The sequence below is a fragment of the Gopherus evgoodei genome, chromosome 10 (genome assembly GCF_007399415.2).
Source record: "Gopherus evgoodei ecotype Sinaloan lineage chromosome 10, rGopEvg1_v1.p, whole genome shotgun sequence".
Taxonomy (NCBI): Eukaryota; Metazoa; Chordata; order Testudines; family Testudinidae; genus Gopherus; species Gopherus evgoodei.
The window spans coordinates 41,551,106-41,574,159 of record NC_044331.1 but is presented as its reverse complement, the minus strand read 5'-3'; the positions used below and the strand labels follow the sequence as shown (position 1 = coordinate 41,574,159).

At 47.6% G+C, this 23,054-nt stretch overlaps 1 protein-coding gene across 4 annotated transcripts in view; it reads left to right on the top strand.

The window, feature by feature from the left end:
* The first annotated feature begins 532 nt into the window (after positions 1-532).
* The window catches only part of TRIP4 (thyroid hormone receptor interactor 4), a 55,620-nt gene continuing 33,098 nt past the window's right edge, over positions 533-23,054 (top strand). For 2 of the 4 annotated variants that reach the window (XM_030576949.1, XM_030576950.1), the window contains exons 1-11: positions 533-684; positions 4,927-5,093; positions 5,324-5,460; positions 8,371-8,601; positions 10,876-10,954; positions 13,439-13,568; positions 16,464-16,679; positions 17,938-18,064; positions 19,447-19,634; positions 20,777-20,901; positions 22,385-22,476. In XM_030576949.1, coding sequence (XP_030432809.1) covers positions 599-684; positions 4,927-5,093; positions 5,324-5,460; positions 8,371-8,601; positions 10,876-10,954; positions 13,439-13,568; positions 16,464-16,679; positions 17,938-18,064; positions 19,447-19,634; positions 20,777-20,901; positions 22,385-22,476 — 1,578 coding nt within the window. In that variant the 5' untranslated portion in view covers positions 533-598. Of the gene's footprint in view, positions 685-4,926; positions 5,094-5,323; positions 5,461-8,370; positions 8,602-10,875; positions 10,955-13,438; positions 13,569-16,463; positions 16,680-17,937; positions 18,065-19,446; positions 19,635-20,776; positions 20,971-22,384; positions 22,477-23,054 lie in introns of those variants that run through there. The other 2 variants (XR_004002232.1, XM_030576948.1) reach the window with 2 other exon arrangements.

Below are 23,054 nucleotides of genomic sequence, written 5' to 3'. Positions count from 1 at the left end.
TAAAGCCCAATGTGGACTCCACACAAGCCTATTTCGCTAAGCTATCCTGCTTTCGATACCACCCTCCGCCATCACCACCTCCCCCACCCTTAGCCAGTACTGGCCCCCACCTGGCACCCCCAGCCAATGCAGTCCATCACCTTCCTCCCACCCGCCAGCCATTGCAGACCCACACCTCCTTCCCCCCACGGCCAGTGCAGACCCCTCAGCGAGTGTAGGCCCCGCCTGGCACCTCCCAGTGCCAGCCGGGCATGGCCCTCTGAAGCACGTGCGCTGTGCAGGCCCCGACCGGGGTCAGGCGAGGACTGGCCCCAGGGCTCCCCCACGGGGCTAAGCGGCCCGGCGCGCCCACGCCCCACTCCAGGCCTTTGTGTGAAGGACCCGGCCCAGTGCTCCCATCCGGGCCCGGGGCACCACCCTCCGGCCGCCTCAAACCCCGCCCCTCCGCGGCTGCCGCGGCCCGGGTCAGGCGGGGGCGGGGGGCGGCAGCACGGCGGAACCCAGCGCCGCGGCACGTGTTGCACGGCGGGCCGGAAGTGCTGCACCGAGCCGCCGCTGGGGCCGGCGGTGCGCCCAGTTCTCCCTTCCCCGGGGAGAGATGGCGGGTGCCGGGGCGCTCCTGGCCTGGTGCATCCAGCAGCTGCGCGGCGACTTCGGGCTGGATGTCAGCGAGGAGATCGTGGGGTGCGCGGCGGCCGGGGCGGGGGAAGGGAGAGGGTCGGGTAAATGGGGGAGGGGAAGGGTATGAGAGAAGGTGGGGGAAGGGAGAGGGTCGGGTAGATGGGGGGGGTGGGGTGGGGGGAGGGGAAGGGTATGAGAGAAGGTGGGGGAAGGGAGAGGGTCGGGTAGATGGGGGTGGGGTGGGGGTAAGGGTATGAGAGAAGGTGGGGGAAGGGAGAGGGTCGGGTAAATGGGGGAGGGGAAGGGTATGAGAGAAGGTGGGGGAAGGGAGAGGGTCGGGTAGATGGGGCGGGGGGAGGGGAGAGGGTCAGGTAGATGGGGGTGGGGTGGGGGGAGGGGAAGGGTATGAGAGAAGGTGGGGGAAGGGAGAGGGTCGGGTAGATGGGGGTGGGGTGGGGGGAAGGGTAAGGGTATGAGAGAAGGTGGGGGAAGGGAGAGGGTCGGGTAAATGGGGGAGGGGAAGGGTATGAGAGAAGGTGGGGGAAGGGAGAGGGTCGGGTAGATGGGGCGGGGGGAGGGGAAGGGTATGAGAGAAGGTGGGGGAAGGGAGACGGTCGGATAGATGGGGGAGGGGGTTGGGTAGATGGTGTGAGGGGTAAGAGAGAAGAACTGATTCAAATTGGACTGGTCAGGTTTCAGCTCTACAGATCCTGCTGTAGGACTCAGTTGACCCCACTTGGGCCCCCACACAGTTTGGATTGGGATGGCCTGGATTGGCCCTGGTGGATTTTTCTGTCTCTCTGGTCCCTGAGAGCTCTGGGAGCTAGGAACTAATCTACTACATACATCTGTTTTGCACTGTTCATGGGCCTAAAACTCCCTACACTGGATATTGAAGAGAGGAAGCTTTTCTTGCAAAAAGGAATCTTTGATCTTTTCCATTTTTTCTTTTTTTGGCTCAGGTTTTTGTTTAATCGAGGTGTAGTTGTTGGTGTCCCTGTTGAATAAAACTGTTGTGCAGTGCAGTGCACTGATTGGCACACCTGTGGGGGTTAATGCATGTTACAGCTGAGTGACCCGTGTTTAACACTGGTATTTTTATTACAGTTTTGCCCATCCCTCCGCTAAACCAAAGGTAGATACAGATCCCATGGAGAGGAGGAGAAGGAATTGTTTCATTCAGGCCTCCATCCTCCAAAGACTTACACTATTTCTTATTGTTATACACATGGGTGGTCCCACTGATGCAATTGGCACTATTCGCATGCATCAAGTTAAGCATGCTTGTAAGCCTTTCCAGGACCATTGTGTTTGAACATCTTCTGCTAACAGTCATGGAACAAAGATGAGGTTTTTTTAAATGTAACATCTCTTGCTGTGTATATTATTTTTCTTTCTCACTTGTTTATATACAGACATGGGGTGTGACTTCACACTAGTTAGTTCGTGTTTATAACTCAGATATTACCACTAGCTCAAAGCCTGTTCACGCACAAAAATCTCTAACTTGAGTTAAGTGCTGCTGTAGGATACATCTACATTGCAAAACAAGCCCCGCAGCAGTGAGTCTCAGAGCCCAGGTCAACAGACTCAGGCTCATGCTGCAGCACTAAAAATGGGGCTCTGAAACCCAGCGATGGGAGCCGGTCTCAGATCCCAGGCCCTAGCCCAAGCGGGAATGTCTACACTGCTATTTTTAGCCCTGTAGCACAAACCCAGCAAACCAAAGTCAGTTGACTCCGGCTCTGAGACTGCCCCCCCTTTTTTTTTTTTAGTATAGACAGCCTCTTAATCTCCAGCTTGGTAGCATCTGTTGGAAAGTCTGAGCTAGTAAAGCAGTGGGGATGCTACTGCTCAAGTTACACCTGACAGCAGCTAATCAATTCATTCTGTCATTTGAGGGTTTTTGTAATGGCTGCAATCACCGGTCATTGATGGGCAGGATCGAATCTGAGACCACTTAAGCTTTGTGTATGAGCCAATGCTGTACGCAATGATTCTCAGTCTTTCCAGACTACTGTACCCCTCAGGAGGCTGATTTGCCTTGCATACCCCCAAGTTTCACCTCACTTAAAAACTATTTGCTAACAAAGTCAGACATAAAATGACAAAAGTGTCATGGCACACTATTGCTGAAAAATTGCTCAATTTTTCATTTTTACCATATAATTATAAATAAATCACGACCCCGGGTTGAGAAACACTGGTCTAGTATAAATAAGTCATTGTCTGTATGAAATTTTAGTTTGTACGGATTTCGCTAGTGCTTTTCATGTAGCCTGTTGTAAAACTAGGCAAATATTTAGGTGAGTTGATGTACCCACTGTAAGACCTCTGCATATCGCCAGAGGTACGCATACCTTTGGTTGAGAACCACTGCTGTATTAGACTCATCAATCTGTAGATGGTCTAGTGCCACCAAAGAGGAACAGAGCACCACACCAAGCAGCCATTGAATTGTGGTCTCTCTACAGGTACTCGAGTGCAGTAAACTTGAGTATGGCGAGCTATTTGTGCTGGGAAGACCCATCCATAGTCTTTCTCCCTATGGTATCACTGTGCCAGTTCTCTCCCATCACACCTGCAGTCTTTCTCATATAGACATTATCAAGTGGATTTTTATCCCTTTCCAAGGGAGAGAGAATTTTAATCATGCTGGTATTTCCTCACCTGAAGTCCCTGTCCAAATTCAGAGGTAACTTTGTAACCTTTAGAGCGAGCCTCTAAATGTAACACTGGGTGTCTCAGGACAGGTAATGGCTTAGTTGTGGCTGATTACTAGCAGAGCTCATTTAGCCCTTCAGCCTTCGAAGGTAGATGTGTCAGCTCCTCTGCAGTTTACTGTTTATTCATCTTTGAATGAGCCCTGGAAGGTTACGTGCAAGGGAAAAACTGGGTTTGTGCCCTTCTTTTGCTTCCTTCTGATGGATAAAGATAATCTGAAAGGTGTTTTTTTTGTTTTGTTTTGTTTTTAATCTCCCTCCGTTCCAGCTACTTTCTTTTACATTCAAAATTCTTGTTTTTCCTGGAAGACACTATGAATGATTAGAGAATTAATGGGTTTATGACACTGCAGATACCAAGCAAGTGCAACTTGATTTGCAAAGGACAGATTATTCACATTGTTTACAATTTTGTTTATTGTTCAACACCGGCTTAACTCAAACACTGTGGTACAAACAGTTGGAAGAAAATCAGTACTTCTGCACTTTAAGGATTGAGACGCTCTCAGTCTATCTCTTTGGGACCCTCAGGAAATTCTCCAGTACATGTAAAATGTTTTAGGCCTTTGTTATACATCATAAAGAAACAAACATGGGTACAACCTTTTTTCTCCTCCACTTTCATCAGTCACTTTTAAAGTGAAGGTCCAGTCTGTTCTATGTGGGCGTTCTCTTTTTGATGTGTTGTGTCTATAGATTATGAAGCAGTTTAGGTCGCGGCTGTGATTTGTTAGCCCTGGGTTTTTTTATTCCTGGCTCTGACGCAGATTTCCTGCATCATCTTGGGCATATCATGTAACTTCTCTGTGAAATAGGTCAGGATTAACTCCTTCATCTGCCATGTATATGGGAAGGGGGTGTTTGTTTGTAAAGTGCTTTGATATTCTTCCATTCGAAGGTGAAAGAGAAGGACAAAAGATTTTGATAAAAAGAATGAGGAATACTTGTGGCACCTTAGAGACTAACAAATTTATTTGTACATGAGCTTTTGCGGGCTAAAATCCAGCTTTTGCGGGCTAAAACCCACTTCAGAAGTGGGTTTTAGCCCACGAAAGCTTATGCCCAAATAAATTTGTTAGTCTCTAAGGTGCCACAAGTACTCCTAATTCTTTTCGCTGATACAGACTAACATGGCTACCATTCTGAAAAAAGATTTTGGTGTTTGTAGACAAGTAGAAGGAGGAAATATTTATTTCAATAATATTTAAACCGATGAGATTGTCTTGTACTTCATTTGTGGTTAGATATTCGGGAGTACGGAGTGAGCAGTGTGGTTTTAATTTCCTTTGATAGTAAGGAGAGTGTAGTTGTCATTGTGTTGGTGGGGAGGAGGTGGGTTGGAAAGGTATCTGACCCTCCCCTTTTTTCACTGGTCCAGAAATAACAAGGGATTTCTCCAAACGTATCTTCCTCAGATATGTGTCTTCCTCTTGGGCCTTTTTTGTAATGTCTTCTCTCCCATGCTCGCTGCACTAACTTGATTCGAAGAGTGTGGAGGGGAAGTTGAGGTTAGCTTTGGTGTTGCCTGTCTCTTGGAAAATATATTCACGTTATCAGTTTTCTTCTTTTTGTCCCCTTCCAGGTACATCTTGTCAATTGAAAATGAGGAGGAGATCCGAGAGTATGTAATTGACCTCATCCAGGGGACTGATGGGAAGAAGAGTCGGTTTATAGAAGAGCTGGTAACCCGATGGAGAAAGTCCTCTCAGCCAGCTTCCGACCCTTTGCCAGTGTATAGAAAAAGAGACGGTGGGTCAAAGTAGAGGGTAGGTGGTAGGATGAAAGTATCAGAAGTAACCAAAACTTACTTGATTAGCAGATGCACCTAAGGCCGCAAAGCATCTTCTGCAGCTGGTCCTGGATCTCTCTTTCTGCGTATTTTGAAGGTTTAAAACCAAGTGATCACCCTCCCCAAGAGGTCATCAATATTCACTGCTGCAAGCTAACACATCTTTCTCTCTCTTTGCACAACCCTTTAGAGATTTCAGATGTGCAACGGGCTGGAGACCAAGGCAAGAGGGGGAGACGCAAAGGAAGGAACAAGCAAGAAACATCTCTGTATGCTGAGCCGAACCTGCCTGCAGAGGAAGTAAAAACACCCCTTGATCTCGCCAAGGTGAGTGTGCCTGGCAGCCAGGGCAGAGTGGCAACTGTGGAATGCAGAGCAAATGGGTCTCACGGAAGAACAGGAGGAAACAGATGGCTTTGTGCAAGCCACAACTAACTTCCAGCAATAGGAGCGAACTGTGTGAATAGATGTAACTGTTCTGGGGATTCATTAGCACTGGGAGCATGGGACATTCTTTACTAAACGACTGCATGTAACATGGCCTGGAGCAATACCACTTTGGACTAGGGTAGCAGATCTAACAGACCACAGAAAGCAGACCTTCAGGGCTGATCACTTTAGCAGAAACCTCCAGCACCTTTTAGGGCTTGTCTGCACTGGCACTTTACAGCGCTGCAGCTTTCTCCCTCAGGAGTGTGAAAAAACACTCCGCTGAGCTGCAAGTTTCAGCACTGTAAAGCACCAGTATAGACAGTGCACCAGTGTTGGGAGCTATGCCCCTCGTGGAGGCAGGGCTGCCCAGGGTGGGAGCAAGTGGGGCAATTTGCCCCGAGCTCCGCAGGCGCCCCCACGAGAATATAGTAGTCTATAGTATTGCAACTTTTTTTTATGGAAGGGACCCCCGAAATTGCTTTGCCCCAGGCCCCCTGAATCTTCTGGGCAGCCCTGTGTGGAGGTTTTTTTTTTATTTTTAGTGCACTGCGACTGTTTTTCGGCACTGCCACGACTACACAAGCCACATTAAAGCGCTGCTGCAGCAGCACTTCAATATTGCCAGTGTAAACTAGCTTTTAGAATAACTAGTCCCACCGGAATGAATGGGGCAGTTCACACATGTTGTTTCAGGCTCTCCGCAGACTCATGCTCACAGTACTGCATTGGCATATGCTCTGTTTGTATTTTCAAGATTCTCTGCACAACAATGGGGACAAGAGACATAATTAAAAAAAAAAAGAGAAAGCTTGCATTAGTACATGCAATAGACATTGAAGATACCAATCCCCAGAAGCAACGTAAATTATTATGCCTGGCAGTGTTAATGCATACAAAGCTAACATTGAAATGGAAAAATAACGTGTGTCTTAGATTTTGGCTCATGTCTAAGGGTATGTCTACGCTGGCAGAGTTACAGCACCGCTCAGAGAGCGCTGAAGGGAAACCGCTGTTGTGTGTTCACACTGTCAGCTGCCTGCGCAGTAGCATGTTCACACTGGTGGCACTTGCAGCGCTATTTGGAGCGGTGCACTCTGGGCAGCTATCCCACAAAGCATCTCTTCCTCTTCTGCTGCTAAGAGTTGTGGGAAGCAAACTCTATCAGAAACATTACCTATAGTATACAATGCCTGCTAGCGAACTCATTTCAGTGCTCAAGATGAAAGAGGACTTGAGGGAAAAGATTGAGAATTCCATTAACCAGTCACTCATGTAGCCATCATCCATGGTATCCTGTCCCAGCTATCATCAGAGTCACCGTGGCATAAGACAAGGTATACACCTGAGAGAGATGAACATCAAAAGTAACTTGCCAGTCTTGCTAATATTGTGCTTCAGATGAGAACAATAGTAAATTATGTTATGTCAAATTGTTAAAGATCATGGAGAAATCCTGCTCAGGTGGTGGTGGAGGGTAGGAGAAGTGAGTTGTGGATTAGATGTGCAGTCCATAGAGCTAGCTTTAGCATTAGAAACCTACAGGCCATTGGTTTCAGAATGTAGCATAGGGCTTGAGGCCTAAGAACTCTGGCACAGATAAATAGTCTAATGATCATCCTAAGTTCTGGGGAATTGGAAATAGAATGTGTAGAGGGGAATTTTGTCCATAATGACACCAGCCAACCACAGGAACATGAGCGAATGCCCACTTTTGGATAGAACATCCACAGCGTCTGACAACAAGAGTGCCATGGCAATGAATTGATGTTATATGGTAAGTTGAGATCATTAAAATACTAACCTGCAGGAGAAGGACACCTCAACTTTAGTAGTGTGAGGAAATATAAACAAGGAAGAGGGGAGAAACCCCAACTGAACAGGCGTTAGACATAGTGGTATCAGCGTAACATATACAAGTTATATCCAGCCTGTGGGCAGGAGGAGAGAGGGAGCCAGCTGTTGGGAGGTGCCAGAATGATGGCTAATGGTGATGAGGAAGATACTGGCTAACATTTCAGGTGGTTCTGTAAGAGATAGTGTGAGTATATTGATGTTCAGATGTACATTCTGCATCATATCTATCCACCTTGCTGGGTTAGAGAGTTTGTGACTTTGCTAAATACGGGAGGGTTCCTAAAGTGTGAGTGTTGCAACTGTGCACAACAGGATTCCTAACTGAACAGTAATTGTTACAATACTTGGCCTGATTTTGGGACAAGAACCTGTCAAACCTTAGATTGATTACTGGGAATTCATAACTGATCAATATAATTAATACATAATCTATAGATTGTGCTACATACATGAGCTAAAAGGTGTCTATCTCGATATTTGTGATTTCTATCTGCATTTAGGCGCATAGGTTACTTTATAGATGTGTCAGGAATGTGGATTTACTGTGCTATAACATTTGCCCACCTTGTTCAGCACTAGCACTGTGTATTGCAGCAATGTGTTAGCTGGGGCTTTTGATTGCTGGTCTGATTGTTTGATTTAACAAAACCTAATCTAGGTTCCTGGTTGCAGAATCCAAGAACTTTCTCTCTAGCACATAGAGCCCAGGCAATTCCAGTTTGTGAAGAGAGGGCACAAAGCTGAGCAGTCCTTCTTTCATGTAAATGGTGCTGACTTTTCTGAGACTTGCTTCTGTTCAGTGAAAGTCTGGTCCCACTTTCACTCAAACTGGCCAGGTGGCTGGCTGGCTGTTTATCCCCACTCTTTGTTTAAAGGGCCCCTATTTCTCTCTGATGTTTGTGTTGCAGTCAGAATGCAGATTAAATTCACTGTTTGCTCTTTCTCAATTAGGCACAGGAGATGGGCAGTGATGGCAGTGTCGGCAGCACCTCCAAGAAAAAGGCCAAATTCGTCAACTTGTACACCAAGGAGGGGCAGGACAAACTGGCGGTCCTGATCCCCGGACGCCACTCCTGTGAGTGCCTGGGCCAGAAACACAAACTCATCAATAACTGTTTGACCTGTGGCCGTATTGTCTGCGAACAGGAGGGCTCCGGCCCCTGCTTGTTTTGTAGTACGCTGGTATGTAATCCCCTGCTTTTTTCTATCTGCCATACTTAACTGCAGTCTATAGTGCTTGGGTCTTGGAGATGGCAAGTGGCTGGATTAGCCCCACTAGTTTCTTATCTTTCCTGTAAATTAGCAAAGTTCTCTCCCTTCCGAATTGGCCTGCTCAGATCAAAGTTCCTTAAGAACAGGGATTCTCAAACTGGGGGTTGGGACCCCTCAGGGGGCCGCAAAGTTATTACATGGGGGGTCGCGAGCTGTCAGCCTCCACCCCAAACCCCATTTTGCCTCCAACATTTATAATAGTGTTAAATATATTTAAGTGTTTTTAATTTGAGAGTGGTGGGGGTCACACTCAGAGGCTTGCTATGTGAAAGGGGTCACCAGTACAAAAGTTTGAGAACCACTGCTTTAGAACCTGGGTCCTCACTAAGGCTGTAGGGCAGGGGTTGGCAACCTTTCAGAAGTGGTGTGCCGAGTCTTCATTTATTCACTCTGATTTAAGGTTTCGCATGCCAGTAATACATTTTAACATTTTTACAAGGTCTCTTTCTATAAGTCTATAATATATAACTAAACTATTGTTGTATGTAAAGTAAATAAGGTTTTAAAAAATTTTAAGAAGCTTCATTTAAAATTAAATTAAAATGCAGAGCCCCCTGGACTGGTGGCCAGCGTGAGTGCCACTGAAAATCAGCTCGCGTGCCGCCTTCGGCACACGTGCCATAGGTTGCCTACCCCTGCTGTAGGATGAGAGTCTGTGCTGTATCCAACTTGCAGCTCAGCGGAGGAGTAAGGTAGTTTTAAGCCATCTGTTCACCCTTCTGATTTTGGGTGACTGCAAGGGCTGGAGAGGCTGCTGGTGTAATTTACATAGCTCTGGGGGCATGCCTAAATTATGACAGCTTCCTGGGGCTTCCCTGTGGGCCATAGCACTGCAGCCCCCTGGCACACTCACTTTGCCTGCCAGGGCTTGCAAAGGGATCCTCCACAGTGCCTGCGCTGGGGAAAGTCTTCTCCAGCTGGAACCAGGGTATTTATGCTGCTTTGGCTCTTTAACCCAGTATAAAGAGGCTGGAGCAGAAATTTAGCATTTCATTCTTATATTTAGAATTTTTTTTAATGATCTTTACATTCAGGAAGGGCTTGGAGGCAAGACAGGATCAGATCAGAAGGTGCCTCCCAAATAGGATTTCATGCGATCAGATTTTCTTTGCCATTCAAGCTCACGTGTGTCCTTCCACAGAAGGACATGAATTGCATATGCCTGGCCCTCAGTTTCCCCATTTATAAAATGGATTGATACTCTCTGATTCCTTAGGGAGGGTGAGAATTAATTAGTTAAAAGAGCTCTATAAAGAAAAGTAAAATAAAAATTGGGGTTGGACCCTTTTTTGCTGTTTCATGATGGATAAAGACCTAAACGGTGGTTATGACAGGCTGTGCATACGTGTCATTTTTTTAAAGGTTTTTTATATTTATTTTTACCTTAGGAATATTAAAAATGTCAAATTGGGCCTACCTTTGTTTTGCAGGAAAGAATTCTCAGGAGTCTCAGAGCATATTGTGCGTTCTGTCTGCTTATTTGAAGGGAAAATGAGGGGCAGGAGGAGGGTTAGATCTTTTAACAGAGAGTTCCTTTCTCCTGAGAGTTCTCTACAAAATGGAGTTAAATATGTTATTTAAAACAACCAAAATGAAGGCATTTTAAAGATAGCCTGAGGGGAAAAAAAATTGGCTTCTGACCTTTTTCCCCTCACAACGTTATGATGGATCTTGTTTAAAAAAACAACAAAAATCCTTGAACTTTTTGTCTCCCTTGGACAGCGTAGTGACTGGAAAGCCAATATAATTGACTTCACAAGAGAGTGAAAGCTGAATAGCTGAGGGGAGAGAGAAGTTGTAATTACTTTAAACTGTTTTAAATGTCTGTTTAACTCCAGTGCCTAGTGACCACCTGAGAGAAAGGATGCTTTTGTTAAACGCCACCCACCTCTTTAATGAAGTTGTGAGAGAACCACACATCCCTGAAATCCTCCGGCAAAAAAACAGGGAAAACCAGTCTTGGTGTTACTGAGATGTCTAAGATAAAAAAGTGAGCAGAGAACCAGGTCTTCTTTCCGTATACAGCGAAGATTCAGAAAGGTCCACGGTCTGTGGAACCTGGTGCAATCCTGTGGACCTGCTCTTCATTATCCTTTGCAGCTCACCCTTAACTCTTGTCAATGGCTTTGAGGCTGTCAGGTGCTAAGTATCACTCTTAGCCTTGATCTTCCTGTTGTCTTCTAGGTGTGCACGAAGGAAGAGCAGGACATTCTGCAGCGTGACTCAAACAAGAGCCAGAAGCTGCTGAAGAAGCTCATGGCAGGTTGGTAGCAATCATGTGCAATGCAGTTAATCCAGTAAGTTATACACAATTTCAGCTCTGCTTTTCGGTTACATTAGACTAGAGCCCATGCCTATGTTTTCACCAGTGTTATGTAGTAGCCAGGGCCTAAATCTTTTCTGGCTCTTAGCAGTATAGCTCTATTCCTTCTGGTTATAGAGAGGGGCTCTAGAAAACTGTGTGGGAAATTTCCCAAAGATTCAGGGACTCCCACTGGACGCTTTTTGCATAATTTGAACTCCCTGGAGGAGATGACCAAAGCTCTCCAAAATGTTTCCCAGCCACCACAGCCCTGTGGCAGCATTCTTTGGTCTTGAAAGCTTGGATGAGAATCTCGTTGGAGCTCATCAGTCCTGTTTCTTGCCCAGCATGTTGTGCTTCCTCTTCTACATGGTTCCCAGGCACTAGCCGGGGGAGAGACCAGATCTGGGTATAGTGCCTGAGTTTCTTGAGTGGCAATGCATGATGCACTGACCACAATGCACCAAGGCTGGCCATTAGACAGCCTGGAATTATTTGTGGAAATGAGACACTTGCAGCAGTTCTTAAAAATTAGAATAAAAGTCCCATGTAGAGTGCCCACTACAGGAGAGTGGGATTACAGCAGTTGGACTTGGGAGGTTTCTGTGGAAGCAGCTGATATTAATATTTGGGAACGATTTTGTCTTACACTTTTCTCAGGTGGTAAATGTAGGAACAGGGCCAAGAGGAGAAGCAGAGCTAACAACACTTAAGCCCCTGGTGAAATCCTATGGATTCTGGGGCTGGCTGCATTAATTTTGCTGAAATATCTGGATTTCCAGGTTATCTGGTTAGAACCTAGAATCTAGTCTTCTATGGCCTCAATGTCGACTTCTCTTCCTAGTAACTGAGGAGCAAGAGCTGGCACTAAGTGGCAGCGCCCCAATTTGCTGAGAAGGTCTTTTCAGTATCTCCCTGTCTTTATTGCTGCGTATTTGATTTCAGACAGTGCTGCTGGTGATGGTGTGGGTGAAGGGGGACAGGAGCTGAACTCCATTTCATCTGGGGGGGCTCTAGTCTAGTTTCCTTTACAAGTGTCAGTGGAAGTATCCTCCTGACTTGGGATCTTTAGGGCTCAGCTCTGCCCCTCTCCCATCAAGTGCCACTAGACCCTACTTGGAGTGTGGCTGTCCTTGTCACAGAACCAAGGCTTTCACTGGCACCCTGAGAGCAGGAAAGAATCTAAACCCCTAAGCATTTACAGTGCTTGAGCTGGTGTGATGAAGTGAGATATGATCTGTGAGTCCATGACAGCTAGTTCTTCAGATTTGTGTCTGGCTATTTACAGAGAGCCACAATCCCAGGAGTAAAATATCCATCAATATGAAACCTGCTCCCAGAATCCAGCCATAGGGGAGAAATGAGCCCAAGCTTCTGGATCTGCTAAGGCCCTGATGCAAAGCCTGTTGAAGCCAGTGGGAATCTTTCCATTGAGTTACCAGGCTTTGGAGTAGACATAATAGAAGAGAGATGTTCCTGAAGAGGAAACGGAGAGGAAAATCCCACTGGCTGGCTTGGGAACTATGCTTGCTTTCCCCAGCTGGCTGCTGCTGCCATCTCCTCCCTGCTTTTTTGTCCTGTTACGGTTGAATTTGTTCAGCCCATAAGGCTGGCTTGACCCATAGATGTCACCCACCTCTCACATCACCCACTTTGGACATGCATGTTACTCTGACAGGCCTTTTGGATTTCAATCCCACTGGGAAGTGCAAGATTCAGGAGGGGAGGTCCAATCAAAATAGCTAATGAGGGACAGACATCTGTGTGGCTGAGCATGGGGACAGAGGACAGTCAGTGTAAGACACCCGGGAAGGGGAAGAGGGGCAATCAGACGGTGCCAGCTAGATCGGGGAGCCAGAGGAGGATTGGGGGGTTGCCTGTTGAAAGGTGGGGGGAGTAGGAGAAAAGAGAAATCAGAGGATCAGAAAATAAAATAACAAGCAGCATATTGTGGCAAAGAATTCCACGGTCAGGGTTTTGGAAATCCCTTTTCAATAGGAAAAGGATAGGAGAACAATCAGGGTTTCCAGAGAAGGGCTTGAATTAGGAGACGTAATCTGAAATTGAGGGAAATAAGGGTAAGTGGGGGAACACAGGCAGAAATACTTCCCATAGAAACTAAACAACTAAGTTACTGGAGAAGGTGACTGGTAAATGGTTTCTGTCTAGATTTTTATCCCATACCCATCACCATGGTATTTGAGCACTTAATTTGTTGCTGGAGAAAGGAGGATGAAAGGAGGACATGGAGGGGAGGGGGATGCAAGGAGGTGGGGATTAGGACAATTTCAAAAGTGCCAGACTTTTGGACAAGTGACCTCTTCCGTTTTCTGTATTGTCATGTGTTCTTGGGAGTATCTCTATGCCCAGCTGCAGCAGGAGCGGTGTTTAAACTGATAGCCCATCCCCAAGAACCAGATCATGATTTGTGTCTGTATATCCCAGGTACTGAGAGTTCTGGGCAGATGGAGATCCTCAGCAGGGACCTGCTGCCTCGTCAGGAAGCTCGGCTTAAGACAGGTCTGGAGTTGGCTGTGAAACACAAAGACAAGTTGCTGGAATTTGACAGAACAAGGTACGGTGCTTGCTGAAATAGCACAAACCATCCTGCAGGCCAGAGTCACTTTTGCTCTAAATAGTATCAGCATTCTGTCCCTTCCAAAACTGCCGTGGCTGCAAATCTACTAAACCTGAATTTATGGATGGGATCACAATCATGGAGAAAATATCACAAGATGGGAGTGGTCCAGGCAGTGGTATCACAAGCTGGTGCCTCCTGCCCCAGATGGAGGCCCTGTAGCGGGGAAGGGGAGTCTAGTCTCTGACTCATCCAGTCCTAACCTGTCAGGTGAGACTTGCAGCAAGCACACCCATTGTAGTAGTTTTGTCCGCTAGGAATTGCACTGAAAGCATCAGTACATTTCATATTGGCCACTGACCAGTCAGCAGGTGGTCACGCCAGTATTGTATACTGCTGAGAACAGTATTTCTGCTGGAGAACATGGTTCCTATCTGGCTGTTGGACTTGAGATTGGTAGGGAAGTGATACATCTGCTGGCTGGCTCAATCACATGAAATGTGCCCAGATTCTCTGGCTCTCACGGGAATTTCTCTTTGGCTCATTGATGGTTCTTGTTTTGAGCTACAATCTTTTTTGTAGTGCTGCATTTTCTGCTTGTCCATCTTCCTTTTCCCCTCTGAACAGATTGTCTCTCTAAGTGGAGAATATCCTTTAAAGATGACCAGCAAAGGACATTTAAAAAAAAAATGGTATTTTCCTCTTTTTTCTGCTGATGTATTAAGAAGGCCTGAAATGGTGCGTCGTGGTTGTTTTTAAGGAGTTTTTTCTACTACCTTGCAGTGATCAGGAATTTCAAGTCTAGTCTTCTCTGGTGCTGCTTTCTTGGGGGTCTCTGAGGATGGGTATTGTGAGCTCTTACAAGTTAGCTGTAGCCCAGCGGTGTTGAATCTTTAACAGACACGCTCTTTCTTCCCCATGATCCAAAGCCATTGGAGTTCAATAGAATTTTAAACAGCCAGAGTAAAATTCATTTCCCCTCTCAATTGCTGCCACTTTCACTCTCTTGTGATCTCATTTCATTAGTTCTCCCGGTCACCACAGGGTGTTCCAGGGCAGACAAGACTTGGATTTCTAATATAAAAACAAGCAGAACAAACTTTTGCTGCTGTTGTTGGGTGGTGGGAGGCATGGGAAGATGCAACTCCCCCTCCCCTTACAAGTTCACCTTTAAAGGAAAACCACAGGAACTTTGCACAAGGCAATGGTGTGAAAATTCCCCTGCTGAGATGACCATCTTGCTACATAACCACACACCTTAAATGCCCTGTCAGCTACAGCTGATGTTTGTCTGTTCTGACAGTACTCGCCTTGCAGCAGCTGTGGGAACTCTGTGATGGGGACTCTAAACCAGGGGTTCTCCACCTTTTTCTTTCTGAGCCCCACATCAACATGCTATAAAAACTCCATGGCCCAGTGGGGGTGGGTGGGGGGATTCAGGGCTCTGGGCCAAGGGGGGCAGGACCTTTGGGCATAGGCGTAGTTGGACTTCTATTTGGGGAGGGCAACAGTTGGCAGGGCTCGGGCCAGCTCCGCATATCGGAGTCCAGGGAAAGAGCTCCACCTCCACCCCGTAACTCACCTCAGCAGGCCACCCAGCCTGTCTGGATTGTGTGTGGGTGGAGCTGCCCCACTCTGGGTAAGTCACTGCAGTTGGGGAGAGGGGGGGCAACACCCTTATGCCTCCCCGACTTTGCCCATAGGCTCAGGGCTTCTGCCCATGGGGAGCACCAGGGCTGGGAGCTTTAGTCCCGCACTGCTCCCAGCTTCAGTGGAGGGGGCAGGAGGGGCTGCTGGAGTACCCGGCTTCAGCCCTGTACCTGCTCCTGGCTTTGGGGGGAGTGGGGCCTTGGCTTCAGCCCCACGCTGCTCCTGGCTTTTTTTTTTTTTTTTTGGCAGAGGGGAGTGGGGGGGATTGACGCTGGCTTCAGCCCCACAGCCACTCCTGGCTTCTTTTATTGAAAAAGTGGAACAGCTTCAGTGAGAGAGATTGAAAGAGCCCAGCCGCAGAATCTCCCATTGCCCAGGGGCCTGTGTGAAATTTGCAGGTCGTTTTGGGTTGACAGGCTGCATCGTGCAGTAGATAAACTCCTCACTATCACTGCCCTTCGAGATGTGTTCACAGCCGCCGCCGGGTGGAAGAAGTGTCATACTGAGTGAATTTTTCAAGCACTGTGTTGAGGCCAGGGGCCAGCCCGGTGATCTGTTGGCAGGGCTCTGCAGGAGCCTTGGGCTTAATTCCCTGTCTGATCCCTCATCCCCTGCTGGGCCTGCGAGGTTTGGTGGTGCTTTGCACTCAGTGCTCTCTGCCCTCGGGAAGAGAAAACTGTTCAGTCCCTTTCAGCCAGAAGAACGGGGCTTACAAGGGAAAAGGGCCTTAACCTAGGAAGGGCATGAGTGGGGGACACTGGGGCAGCCTCTGTAGGGAACAAATCACACTCCACTACATCCATGCCACTACAACAGTGTGCACACCGTGGGCTGAATGCAACCCGTGCCTGACCTGTTCATTATAGAGCCTGCAGAGGATACAGGTTCTAGCATGTGATGCCCTGTCTCAGTCCATGAGAGCTGCATCCAGAGCTTGCTGTTGTGTGTAGTCTCCCCAGGTGCTTCTCCATATTTAAGATGGGAGTAGTTGTGAGCTCTTTCCATTTTATTCCCTTGAGTTCCTGACAGGTTGCCAGCATGACCCCCAGAAGGGCAAAATTTCATGCCTCTGGCTTAGTGTTACTGACAAGCCATGTTCTCCAGAGACCACAAGGGAGTCGTGGGAGCACAGGGTGGGGTGGCTGTGTGATTGACGTGATGTTCCCAGGCATGTCTGGGGCTGTTTGTTGTCGTACCTGGTACCACTCCACTTTCTCTCTCTCTCTGACTGTGTCTCACCAGTGTGTGCCGTACCCAAGTCATCGATGACGAGTCGGATTACTTTGCTACAGACTCCAACCAGTGGCTGTCCAAACAAGAGCGTGAGGCACTGCAGAAGAGAGAGGAGGAGCTGCGAGAGCTGCGCCACGCTTCTCGACTTGGCAGAAAAATCACCATTGACTTTGCTGGCAGGCAGATCTTGGAGGAGCAGGACAGTATGGCTGAATATCACAGCAAGTGAGTAGGTGGCACCAGGCACCAAGCTGGCAGGGAGCGGAGTATGCTCTGGAGAGCAGAGAGAGGAGCAACACTGTCTGTGATTGTTAGCAAGGCAGCTGAGCTACCGTCAACAGCAACAGACTACAAACTGCAGAGCCCATTCTCTTGAGAGGCGGCCCTGCCACTCGGTTAGAATGTTCTGTGCTTCTCCCTGTATCTCATTGTTTGGGACAAACAGGATCCTAAGCTCTTAGCAACCAATTTGCTCCTGCTGCTTATTTCCCCCTTTGCAATCTCATCCCTCTGTCTGTGGTGTTGCAGACATCTGCTGTAGTCATGACAGCACAAACAGAGAGTTTAGGGGTTTGTGCTTCAGGAGCAGATGATGCTCACAAGAAGCAAAAATCTCTTTGTGTGCAAATATACCTAGTAATAAAGAAGAGGCAAAAAGAAAGCAATAATATAGTGTTCTGTAGAGCTTTGCATCCCTGGGCATCTTCCAGACTCCCTATAACAGGATCACTTCCCCCGCAAATGAAATTCAGCATCCTCTGGGGTGGAACATGGCAGCCATTCTATGTGTACAGTACTGCCCCCCAACTTTTAAGAGAGAGAGTGAAGAATACCACATCCCAAATGGAGTTGCCCACATTAGGGTTTGGCCAGGCCACTGTGGCTCTTAGAAGGCAGGTCTAGTGGCTTGGACACAAGCCTGGGACTGTTTAAATCTCTGCTCCGCCACAGACTCCTTGTGTGACCCTGGGTAAGTCACCTAGAGTGTCCATGCCTCAGTTTCCCGACTGTAAAATTGTGATGTGCCATCATTCCCATCTCACAGGGCTGTTGAAGACTGTGAGGCTCAGATACTGCAGGGTGCCAGATAACCACTTTAGATAGAGTCTTGCTCTGTGACCAGTGTCCTTGGATCATTACTGACCAGGGGTGATCTGGATGCCAATTTTACAGGGCTACCCTATGCTGTGCAGGGCCATGCTCTCAGTACTGACTGTTCCTGCTGAATTGCACTCTGTCTGACTTGCAGGCAGAACTGTCCTAAGCTGGCCTGTTGGTCAGCGTTCCAGGCCGGTAGCTCTCTGGGAGAATGCAGGGCAGAGCAGCTATATATCTACAGCAGACATGCCTTGAGTGTCTGCAGGAGCCCGAGTATCAGAGTGAGAGAGGCAGCAGGGGAGCAGCCTGGCTGGGAGAGATGGCAGGAAGTGCTTTTGGGATGGGGAGGCTGGGAGGTGTTAACCCGGCTTGTGTCTCCTTGCAGGTTGGATGAAACGTTAGATGCCATTAACTGTGGCACATTAAGCAAGCCATCGAGGAGCCCCAAGGGGAAGTTTGAAGAGAGCTCTGGGCTTCTGGTGAATCCCCACCTTCTCCAGCCTGCCCCCTTGGTCAGTGCCCATTTCTGATTCCTTCCTGAGCAGTGACTGTCAGGAGACATGGGCCAAGTATTATCAACACATGGGAAGTTATGGCATCTCTTCCCTGTCCCCCAGCCTCCTCTGTGGGATTAGGATCATCTTAGCTAGAGATGGACACGGCCAGCTAGGTGGGTTAGTCCATCCCAAACTCTCGGCCTGGGCAGGATTTTTGCCAGTGGCATATTTAACCCTGAGCAGTGGATTTCCTGCCCCTTCCTCAACCCGATGTATCTCGCTCTTGGGAAGGTTTCCGGACATTCAGTCTAAAGGAGGTTCCCTTTTAACATTTCATTTATAAGAATCCACCTGCCAGATTTCAGTTGTGCCCTCTCAGTCACGCTCTCCACTTGCAAGTGTCCCTTCTAGTCTGTCCTTGGTTCCTGTGCACCATTTGTGCTCAGACACTTCCAAGCATTAATATGCACTTGTTCTTAGTCTATGACAGGCCATGCCAGATAATGCAAGTTAAACCCAACCCTGTCTTCATACCAGGCTTTGTGCCTCTCTTGTCTCTACTTAACCTTTTTTGTACATCCAGGTATTTTTTGAGAGTTGTGGGAGCTCTTGAGCTATAGTTGGTTGGTTTTTCTCCTGGCCTCTCAAGAGGAAAAGACGTGATAAGTGGCCATGAGTAGTGCATGTGCACCCAGAAGGGGTCTGTGGCTGCACCAGAAGGCTGGCTCTGAATGCCAATATCTCATATGGCAGCCCACAATGAGGGGGAGGATGCTGCATCAGCAGGTTGTCTGAACAATCCCTTTGGCCTCCCTTAAACTCTTCCTGGTGCAGGTGCCGCCAGCGGGGTGTTGTTCAGTTGTGAACACACTATGAATGTTCCGTCTATGCTTTGGGACACCAGTGGTTGATAGTTCTACTCTTTAAATCTGCCATTTAGTTCAAGGGCAGCCAATGTGAGGGTTACATAGAGCAGATTACAGGTTCCCTTGCTTTGACTGCTATCAGGGAGTGTCACGCGGAGACTCCAGGCTTTGGCATGCAGTGCTCCATTTGATGAGTGCTCTGCACTTCTTCGTATGCTTGGCTTGTGGTCTCTATGGGGGGCATGACAAAGGTGGCCACCTGGCCCACATCTTGCCCTTAGCTTCACTGGCACCATCCCAGGTTAGGTTCTCTCCCCCTTCCCTCCCCTTTTGGTTCAAGTCTGGCTTACCCAGCAGAGAATGATAAGAGCAGGGTTCTGATCCAGTGGCCAAGGAATGAACAGATCTAATCCAGCAGGGGGGCTAGGCCATGGTGCCTTCTGCACTGTTATTCTTAAGTAAAGGAAGAACTTAGTGATTTGGACCAAGAGTTAAACCTTCTGTTATGTGTTTGTTTTGAACATGCTGAAGTGGGTAGACCAGACTGGATTGCTCCTGCACAGAAAAACTGCCCATTCTGCAGAAACGGGGCATGAGTCTGCCTCCGAAAGGAACAGGTTACGGATTCAGGATCGAGAATTACAGGAGATCTCGGATGATGGCTGGTGTCTCAGCATGCACCAGCCTTGGGCTTCCTTGCTGATAAAAGGAATCAAAAGGTAAAAAAAAAAAAAAAAAAAAAAAGTATGGAACTGTGATATGTCCTGAACAATATGCAGTTATGCCAACAGCTTTGTAATGTCCCCCCTCCCCCCGAACATAGTGCCTGCAATGAGACCAGTTCCCCAAACTCATACCATAAGGACAGAATTCAGTTACATTGCACTGATGTTCTGATACATGCTAAGGATTCGGTGGTCCTAAGCTATTGCCCGGTACAGTCCCATTGGCACTTTCCATCTAGCTTTCTAATCTCACACACAGCCCGCTTCCCTGGTGGAAATGTACGAACAGGAAACTGCACTTCTTCATCCGAGCATGCTGTTGGGTTTGGAGCTGAGCAGGCTGGAAAGAGCCAGCTTCTTTATGATGATAATTAACGAAGGCCTGAGAAAATACTGCAATATTTTGCTATTTTTGTACAAATTCCTTAGTAGATAACCTGCAGCATCGCGGTGCTCCATGCCTAGGAGCTTGGTTCCCAAGGGAGGGCCAGGAGGTGTTACTAGACAAGCTTCCGCTTTACAAGGCAGTTTTCCAGACAAAGCAGCTGCTATTTCCCTGTTCCACTGTAATTGGGGTGTCTTAGGAAATCCCTGAATTTCTGTAGATTTTTTTTTTTTCTGAAGTTTCTGAGGAGATTACATTTAATTCTGAAAAGCAGACTTATCAGTTCCTCAGTCTGTAGAGACTTCAGATCCCACGTTACCGTGCTCCTGGATCTAAGCAGCCTGGGAATGCTGCAAGCAGCCACTCTGATAAAGTTGAAGCCTTTCGTGCTGTCCCTATAGTCTCCGGGAGCTGCACCTAAAGAAAAGGGCAGATGCTGACGGCTTTGTCTAAGTCTGTGGGCCATGTTGCCCATTAGATTGCATATTGACCGCTGCCTAGCCTAGTCCCTAGGAATACGGGGACTTGATTTCTGGGTACTGTAAAGTCAGAGTAGAGTGATTAAACCATGTAAATAAATCGTTTGATGAGATTCTTCTCACTAACAGCCCTCCTCACTGAAGAGGAAAAAGCCCTTTCCCAGGGCAAAGGTTGGCAACAGGAATCACAGGGTGAAACGTTCCATTGACGACTGGGCCATGTGGGATCTCAGCTGGTATGTCAGTTCTGCATTCTCTTCTGTCCTCTCTAGGGTGGAGGGCAGGACCTGGTACACATCCCACAGAGGGCGGCTGTGGATAGCAGCGACTGCTAAAAGACCATCCCCTCAAGAAATCTCTGAGCTGGAGGTCACCTACAGAATGCTGCTCCGGGAAGGTGAACCTCACTGTTGAGTCTCTGATTTTTGGTACCTTGAGCAGTGTCACGAGCAGAGGCAGAAAGCAGGTGCTCTTGGGCAGTTATCACTGCTTCTCTCATTAACATTCCTTTCTCCTTTCAGTTCCCCTCTTCCTTTCTGCATTTCTTGAGCCATAAGGGTGTCATGAAGCAGATCAACCCTGCCCTCTTGGCTAGTCACAAGCTGTGAGCATGAGTGAATTGCATCTTACTTTGACAATACCTCCTGGCAGCAATGCCTCTTAGTTCTTGGTTCAGGCAATAGGTCATTGCTTGTGAATGTACAAAGGAGCTGGTGCGCTGAAGTTCAAATGCTGTCATACGTTCTGGCCTCCTGGAGACCAGGAATAAAAAGCTGCAGGTTAGCATGCAGATCTCTCACTCTTGTGAGGCTAGGTAAGCCCGAGGCATCAACCTGGTCCAGGCTGCATAGCCAGGGAGATGTTACCTCTTGGTGCAGCACCTCTGGATATTAGTCAGCCCAAATGTGATGCCTAGGGATTTCCTTCTGCCTCATCAGAGCAAGGAACTGAATATTGGCCATACTGCTCTCCAAAAAGCCACAACAGGGGTGAGATGCACAAAAACATGATGCTAACATCCCTCGCCAGGAATGAGAGCCCCAAATCTCACACCATCTTGGCTTTTTGTGCGTGTTTGCTTTTAAAGCAGCATGGCCCAGTGGCTGGAGCATTGGACTGGGATTCAGGAGACCTGGGTTCTATTCTTGGCTTTGGCCTGCTGGGTAGCCTTGGGTAAGTCACTTACCTGCGTTGTGCTTTAGTTTCCCCATCTGTAAGATGAGGATATTGTTACTGACCTTTGTAAACTGCTTTGAGATCTACATATGGAAGGTGCTTTACAAGAGTTAGTCTATTTTTATTAAGGTCACTTTGGCTCAGCTGGCAGTTGACAGTTGCCTCCATCTCCAAAGCACCGCATGATCTAAAATGCTGTATTGTGCTCATTAGCAGTTCCTGCTAAAGGGCTGGCTCAGGATTGGAATAATGGGAGTGGTGGTTATCAGGATGGAGGTGCATGGACTGAGTGTATTGGGAGCCCCAGTATATTACAGCAGAGGTGTAGCAAGACAAGATGGAGATGTGTTGGCAGAGCCATGCACAGTCTTTGTCTTTACCATCATCTGTCCAGCTTAAGCCAGTTCTCCAAGACCATGTTTCCTAAGCAATGCACCATGCGTCCCAAAATATGAAAGAAATTACAGAAAATAAACACTGATTTAGTTGGGAATTGGTCCTGCTTTGAGCAGGGGGTGGGACTAGATGAGCTCCTGAGGTCCCTTCCAACCCTGATGTTCTATGATTCAAATTTTCTTATGCTTCAAGAGGTTTGAGTGGGAGAGATGTGCAAATGAGCGTGTGTTTCCAGTTAAGAGCTTACTGAGAAATGGGACAATCACAGAGAGTGTGTGTGTTCAATCCTTTTCTTTCTCTTGATGCAGATGTGGAATTTCCCAGAGATTATCCTTCTGGGTGCCTCCTGGGTTGCGTGGACTTGACTGACTGTCTATCACAAGAACAATTCAAGGAGCAGGTGAGTAAGGAAAACCAGCCTATCCGAGCTGACTTTTTAACTGTCTACGTACTGATCTTCAGACTACCCTGACTTGTATCTGTACATTGATCCATGGGAAGGTAAGGAGAATACTGAAGAAAGGATTTAAAGTAAGGTGAGAAGAACCACTACTCTTGTGTGCACTGGGAAGAGAACACATTTCAGCCAGAGTTTCCCCTGGACCAGTGTGGAGAGTGGTCTAAGTGCTGGTACAGACTAGACAAAACAGTGTTTGATGCTGCTGGGAGCATGATGGAAGCCAGCCTCTGGTATGGCTTTGAAAGTAGTTTTGTCAAGTCTACATTATTCTTATTATCTCTGTTTAATCCAGTCAGCACTGGTTCAGGGGAACAATGCTGAAAGGTGTTCTTGTCTTTCCTGGTGCCAACAAGGCTATTGTGACAGACGTGGCTCACCTGCACACCTGATGGCACTCTGCAGACCACTGTAGGAGAAGCACTACTGTCCTGGATTAAAGCTCTGCTCACTGCATTTCAGCTTTGTTTGGCACCAGCTGTATTAAGAGCTAGGAGCTTAAAATTCACACCAGTGTGACA